This window comes from Cynara cardunculus, assembly GCF_001531365.2.
Source record: "Cynara cardunculus var. scolymus isolate 2C chromosome LG 4, CcrdV1, whole genome shotgun sequence".
Classification (NCBI taxonomy): Eukaryota; Viridiplantae; Streptophyta; class Magnoliopsida; order Asterales; family Asteraceae; genus Cynara; species Cynara cardunculus.
This window is the reverse complement of record NC_037531.1, coordinates 5,631,409-5,638,826: the sequence shown is the minus strand read 5'-3', so window position 1 is coordinate 5,638,826 and position 7,418 is coordinate 5,631,409. Positions and strand designations below refer to the sequence as shown.

The following is a 7,418-nucleotide window of genomic DNA, read 5'->3' as shown; positions in this document are numbered from 1 at the left end:
TGGTTATTCCACCAAAGCCAAGGCATACAGAGTCTTCAATCAACAAACAAAGACGGTCATGGAAAACATCAACGTCTCGTTCGACTCTCAAATGTAGTCAAGGGAATTGGAACTCAAACTCTTATCTAAAGACTTCTTTGGCGACAAAGATATCTCTGTATGTGCACCAAGAGATGGATCTGCAAGTGCAAGTGAAGAACCACAAACGACAAGTACATCTGACTCTGGTCCTTCACACACCCCTGCTTCTTCTGGAGATCATGCCAATCCACAACCAGAGCAAACCAGTTCTGCATCAGAGCCCAGTCTCATAGAGCCAGAGCATAATATCTCTGGTTCTACACATGGTTCCTCTTTACCATCATCCGAAGGGGAGCAAGCAGAACCTTCTTCACCATCAACGAGCTCAATGCCAAATATGCCTATGGAACATGATTGAATGTCCCCTACCTCTGTATCTGTCCCAAGAACAAGATGGACTAAGGATCATCCTCTTTACCATATCATTGGTGAACCTTCAAGCGGTGTAAAGACTAGGGCTGCCACGGCTAATGAATGTTTATTCGTAAACTTTCTAGGCTCGTAGCGAAAGGCTATTGCCAGGAAGAAGGCATAGACTATGGCGAGACCTTTGCGCCAGTAGCAAGGCTAGAACCTATACGCTTGTTCTTAGCCTTCTCTGAACATAAAGGATTCAGAGTCTATCAAATGGACATTAAGTCGGCCTTCTTGAATGGTAAGGTGAAGGAGGAAGTCTACGTTCAACAACCTCCAGGGTTTGAAAGCTCCACACACCTAGAGTACGTCTACTTCTTGGAAAAATCTCTGTATGGACTTAAGCAAGCAACTCGAGCCTGATATGAACGCCTCTCGTCTTTTCTCTTGTCTAATGGTTTTGAAAATGGTAAAATCGATACTACTTTGTTTATTAAGAGATATAAAGGTGAGATGCTCTTAGTTCAGATCTATGTGGACGACATTATCTTTGGTTCAACAAACCAGAGGCATTGTGATAAGTTCTCTGCGCTGATGAAGAGCGAGTTTGAAATGAGCATGATGGGAGAATTAACTTTCTTTCTGGGCTTGCAAGTAAAACAGTGGGAGGACGGTATTTTCATTAGCCAAGCTAAGTATGTCTAAGACATATTAAATAAATACCAACTCCATAACTCTTCCACCATGAGAACACTAATCGCTACGGGAACTAAGCTTGACACATATCCATCTGGAAAACCGGTAGATGTTAATACTTATCATGGAATGATTGGATCACTACTATACATCACGGCTAGTAGACCAGACATCATGTTTCCCACATATCTTTGTGCTCGTTTTCAAGCAAACCCAAAGAAATCTCACCTTTCGGCTATAAAAAGAATCTTTAGATACCTTAAAGGGACTCAATTTCTGGGTCTTTGGTATCCAAAGTATTCTGGTTTTGATCTTATTGTGTACACATATTCTAATCATGCAGGTTGTAAACTTGATCGAAAGAGTACGTCAGGGAGCTGCCAATTACTAGGGGACAAACACATAAGCTGGACCTCGAAGAAGCAAAATTGCGTCTCTACTTCCACAGCTGAAGCAGAGTATGTAGCTGTAGCAGTTGCTATTCCCAAGTGATATGGATGAAGACTCAACTGAAAGACTATGGCGTAGAGTTTGAGAAGATTACAATTTTGTGTGACTTAGAAAGTGCTATCGCAATCACATTCAATCCCATGCAACACTCAAAAACAAAGAACATCGATGTTCGATATCATTTCATCAAGGACCATGTAGAGAAATGTACGATTGAAATATTTTTTGTTAGTACAGATTAACAACTTGCTGACATATTTACAAAAGCTCTTGATGAAAAGAGGTTTAACTTTCTGGTTAGCAAGTTGGGTATGCTAAATCTTTTTAACTAAGCCAGAGCCTCTGTATGTACTATACAGAGCCTCTACATCCCTTATGCATACTTCTGTTTTGTTGTTTATTGTATTGATCCATGAGACAGAGCCTCTGCATTGTACATGCAGAGACTCTTACTCAAGTCCTAATTATCGTGTGATATAGAGCCTCTGTATAGTACATACAGAGCCTCTGTACCTTAGCTCTTATGCTTGTGCAATACTTATCAAATATGATCCAAGCATAGTTCAAGGGGGAGTAGATAAACAGAGCTCAAATCGAGGGGGAGTGCAAGATCATGTCACACAGAGCCTCTGTATGTACTATACAGAGCCTCTGCTTCAAAACTTCTTATGATTACAAGACAGAGCCTCTGTATGTACTATACAGAGCCTCTGCGTCTAAACATAGCAAGTTTTCTTCAGAGGACATGTATAGTCCAATCACGAGTCTCTGTATGAGTTCCTAAGGTATGTTGTCTTTCTCTGCATGTAGTACTCTGATTCTTATCAAAACCTTTATTTTACACAAACCAAAGTATTTACAATTGTTAAAAAAATTGAAATTCAAAATATATTATTTTATTAAGAAGGCGTACGGTTCTTTTTATTTTTATTTTTTATTAGCTGTCATTTAAACTAAGCATCACCGCTTGTGAGCTTATCTTTTCAAACGTGGGAGGCGCCACTTGCAGCTGGTAGTCCATGTGGCGCTCCCCTACAGGCTGTGTAAAAATCATTTCAGTTTAACCAGACGTTTGGGGGGCTAGATACTCAAGTGCTTTTTTTTTCTATTTAAACAATTTTTTACCCCCAAATTACTTTTTATGCTTACAAAGAAATTCAAGAACAGTCGTCGTCTTCAAGTTTCCAACCGCCATTGTCACTCCTTCAAGCTCTCAAACCAGTCTTTGGAACTCCATTCAGTCATCAAAACTTCATCCTGTTCGTCAAGTAAGTTCTATAAACCCTTTCCTCACCCTTTTTGAGAATCAAGATCCGATTCTTGAAACCTAGTTTCGTTTTTCTTCAAACCCTTCCTTTTCACCCAAAACCTACAACTATGTCATCCTCCGAGTCTGGAAACTCCCAAACACACACCACAACCCACAAAACTGTTGAGGAAACCAGTCAAAACCTGGTTTCTCTTCTAATCAAACCTAATAACCATGCCCTCCATCTCTCTCTTGAAAACTTCGACCTAAAATACCACCCAATCTTCAACATCCTCCAACACCACTTCCTAAACCCTGTTTTGACAAACACGGATGACCTTGTACCTGAAAGGTATATCCAAGAATACTGGCAATCTTGCGCTATTACCGACTCTCAAAAAGGAATCGTTGGTGATTTTTATGTCTCATCCTCGAAGGAATTCCTCACTGTTCGCATATCTAGGTCTATGTTTTCGCGTGTTCTTGAAATCCCAACGAAAACAGACCTAAGGCTTTCTGAGTACGCCCCTATCCCATCTGGGGACGAGATCGTGGCCTTCTTGAAATTTTTGGGGTACAACAAGGCTATCAAGTACCCATCTCAGTACCGTCGTCAATACTTACCTCCATTGTGGAACACTCTTTTCACATTGGTCAACAGATCTCTGACTGGGAAGATTGGGAGCCTCGACATGTGCTCCACAAACATACTCCAAATCGTATACAGCATCTTCTTCGATCTATCTCTGGATTACTCCTTGATACTCTACACAGAGTTCAAGGCTGTTGTGGCCAAGAAATGTCAAGAAGTGTCCAAAGGGAGGCAATTACCATCTCTGCTATTTCCGTGCATCTTAGGTCTTCTCCTAAGGCCTACTCTTGACGACAACAATATTGATGTGGGTCGTCTACCCACGCACAAAGTGAACGTGCTTACTCAATACCGGCCAACAGTCAACAAAGAGGGATACACAGTAGAAAGGCCCATTCCAAAGAAGCTCTGGGCGTATATGAAGATGAAGGAGATTAGGAGAGCGTACAGACGTACATGCGAGACACTAGAACAAGTGTCTCGAATCCTGGTACGCATAGGAACAACCGACGAGGAAGAAAGAACTTAGGACACATTGTTGAACCCAGATCTCTCAATAACACTAATAATCAAGTTAAGAATAACCAAATTATAGTGTTTTAATAAACAAAATGATGAACACTCAAGAACAATGTATGAACATTCAAAGAACAATCTTAAGTGCCAATAATTTCACTTTATTCAATATTAAATGAAAATGTAAAAACGACGTTGATTACAATAGGCCTAATCACCTATTTATACTAGTACGCTAATTAGAAGATAACTATCTAGCGAGACTATTTAGTTAATCTTCTACTAACTGAAAGTTTATCTAAAGTATGGATAAGCTATAAATCAAGATAAACTTGAAATCCAGTTGTCGATTTGTTATCTCCAACTGTTTCCCATGGGATGTTAATTTAACCTTATCTTCATATCTTCATCGTATGCCTCTGGTTGAACTGCTGGAGAAAACTCTAAGTGTTGTTGACCAGAGGGGTGATGAAGATGCTCTTTCCATCGCATCTCTGGTCGATTGATCGGTCTTCTGGTTGTTCTTCAGACTTGGTCAAATTTGCCTTAATGTCTTCATCGGTCCTCTGGTTCTTCATCACTTATTGTTCTTTATTACTTTTACACTTATGAATTATGGGGTCTAACAATCTCCCCCTAAGTAATGAAAGAACAAACATAAACTAATCTATGAACATAACAGAGACTAATCTAAAGAAAAGCATCAATTTCTAAATTTTCATTGGATGATGAATTCTTACAATACTGGAAGCAAAGACATTTTAGTTTAAGGCAAAAATTTTAAAACTCTATTCATGATCTACCTTGAGATATTTCCCAGAAGCGCATTAGCAGTCTTCGATAACTGATGACTGTAGATATCTCATGAATGAGTTGTTTCCTGTCTTCCCTTGGCACATGGGTTCTACCCAGTCTATCTCTGATAACTTTCTGAAACCATTCAAGTGTGTCAGTTGAATATTTGAATGCTTCAGTTAGTTTGAAAAATTTCTTTACCCCGAACTCATTCTTGAAGACAAGTCCAAGCTCGGGTTGAGTCAAGACAGAAGCATATCTCTTCTCCTGTAGGCCAGGGAAGTCTTCATCAGGTGGAGTACAGGAGAGTCTTTCGATGACCAATTGAAGAGCAATCTGAAAATCACTCTTGGCTTGATGTTTCACCAAGGTCTCCATCGTCTTCACAGTTGCTCAGTTTGCCATCCCAAATCTTATGCCTTGATCCTGTGGCTGAGTTGTGAATGCATAAAGGTCGATCAAGTCATAGGGATTAAGATTAATCAAGTCATTGTTGTTGAAGATGCAAACCTGACCTTGGGCTCTCTCCACTGTGTACTCGATATATTTTATAGCTCTATTAGCGAAGGTCCTCATCTTTATGTCCATTACCATCCTTATTCCATCGTTTGAAAAGACAGCCTATGGTGGTTGGGTAGTCTGTCTAACAAACCTATGGTGTAGGAAGTCCATGGATTATGGTGATAGAATTCGAGGATTGAGAGTCAGACTTTCATTACGATCGTAGTATAGGTACTGATGGATATTCTCCATCATTACTGGTTCCCTTGGTGGCATCTCCAAACGTCTCCTTAGCGACTCCATATTCTCAATGATTTCGTCGACTAAGCTCTGTGGAGGGTGCCTTGATGAAGAGGGAATGTCTGCATGCACCATAGTTGGTTCGGTTGAGGGTTGAGTTTGGGTTATGGGTTGTGTATCGGTTGAGGGTTGAGTWTGGGTTATGGGTTGTGTATCGGTTGGCGATGGGATGGTTTCTTGGGTTGGCTCATGTTGGGGTGATTCAGGTTCATTGGGTTGTGTTTGGGCTTGAGGTTGTTGAGGTGAGGAGGGTTGGATGTTTGTTTGTTTAGGTTCATTGGGTATGATGATGAACGGTTCTGTGGTGCGAGGGGTTGGTGATGGGGTTAATGGTAAGCTTGATGTTTGTGATGTAGTAAAAGGTGGGTTGGTTTTTGTTGGTGGGGTTGATGGATTTTCATCGGATGAGGAACTCAACACGATAGGTTCAGGTACGATAGCAAGGGGAACGTGTACATTATGTACATCTTCAGAGGGCTGAGCCTCCGGTTCCCTTGAACGGGTTCCTTGGTTTGGTGATGATGGTGTGTTTTGTATTTGGTGAGCGGATGTTGAAGGTGTAGCGGATGGTGCTTCCTGAGTTGTAGCAGTCGGGTTCTCCCCCTCATGAGGACCAATACCATGATCAGCTTGGTCTGAATCCTCATGCCTTGGCCTCTTCTCCGGGCAGCTGGCCGAGCATGAAGCTCTGCTTCTCTTCTTCTTGAGGCGGAGGGAGGCCAGGTAGGCTCTCATAGACTTTCTTCTTTGATTGACCTCCATAGATTGTAGGAGGGAGGCGGTGCGTTCTTGTTGGTCAGCAAGGCTCTGGGAGAGAGCCTTGGTCGGTTGAGCCACTCGATGAATGAATTTAGCACTTATCTCGTTGAAAGAGGATATAAGTGCCTTGGATAGATCCCTGAGGTCGACTCTTGTGGCATACTCAGAGGTGGTGGATGAGGAGGCTGGGGGAGGTATGGAGGTAGAGGTGGATGCGGTGGGTGGGATGGGAAGGTTGGTGATCATGGCTCTAATCTCTGCAGCAAAGGAGGATAATGCTTCATCGAACGATGGTGCTGCAGGGCTGGGTGGTGGAGGTGGTGGTTGGGGTATTTGGGCTAGTATGATGGCTGTAAGTTGATTGAGGGTGGTTTGTAAGTTGGAGAGGCTTCTTGCATTCTGTACTTCTTCAAAAGGTCATGCACGTATTTTGATTGATTGATGAAAATGCCATCGGCTAATTGCTTGACCTGTAGACCTAAGAAGAAGGTGAGCTCTCCCATCATGCTCATCTCAAACTCATTCTGCATCAGAACTTCAAACTCTTTGCACATTGAAATGTTAGTTGCTCCAAAAATTATGTCGTCAACATAGATTTGTACAAGCAGAATATCATCATTCATTTTTCTATAAAATAAAGTGATATCAGTTGTACCTCTGTGAAACCCATTTGAAGTAAGAAAGTATGACAGGTGATCATACCATGCTCTAGGAGCCTGTTTGAGACGATACAGAGCTTTGTCCAGGAAGTAAACATGGTTGGGATACTTGTCACTTTCAAACCCTGAGGGTTGTTTGACATAAACTTCTTCCTTGAGCTTGACGTTGAGGAAGGCTGACTTGACATCTATCTGAAAAACTTTAAACCCTCTGTGAGCAGCWAAGGCTAAGAAGATACGAATAGCTTCCAGTCTTGCTACAGGGGCAAAGGTTTCTTCGTAGTCAATTCCCTCTTCTTGGCAATAACCCTTCGCAACGAGTCTGGCCTTGTTTCTTACCACCACCCCTTGCTCATCTTTCTTGTTTCTAAAAATCCACTTGGTGCCAATAGCGAGCTTCCCGGCTGGCAGAGGTACGAGTGTCCAAACTTGATTTCTCTCGAACTGAACAAGCTCGTCTTGCATA

The 7,418-nt window shown here is 41.8% G+C and overlaps 1 protein-coding gene across 1 annotated transcript in view; it reads left to right on the top strand.

Annotated features, from left to right (window-relative positions):
- The first annotated feature begins 6,537 nt into the window (after window positions 1-6,537).
- LOC112510802 (histone H3.v1-like) overlaps window positions 6,538-7,418 on the top strand; it is a 29,986-nt gene continuing 29,105 nt past the window's right edge. Inside the window, exon 1 of the mRNA XM_025116150.1 lies at window positions 6,538-6,622. Within this exon, the coding sequence (XP_024971918.1) occupies window positions 6,538-6,622 (85 nt within the window). The remainder of the gene's footprint in view (window positions 6,623-7,418) is intronic.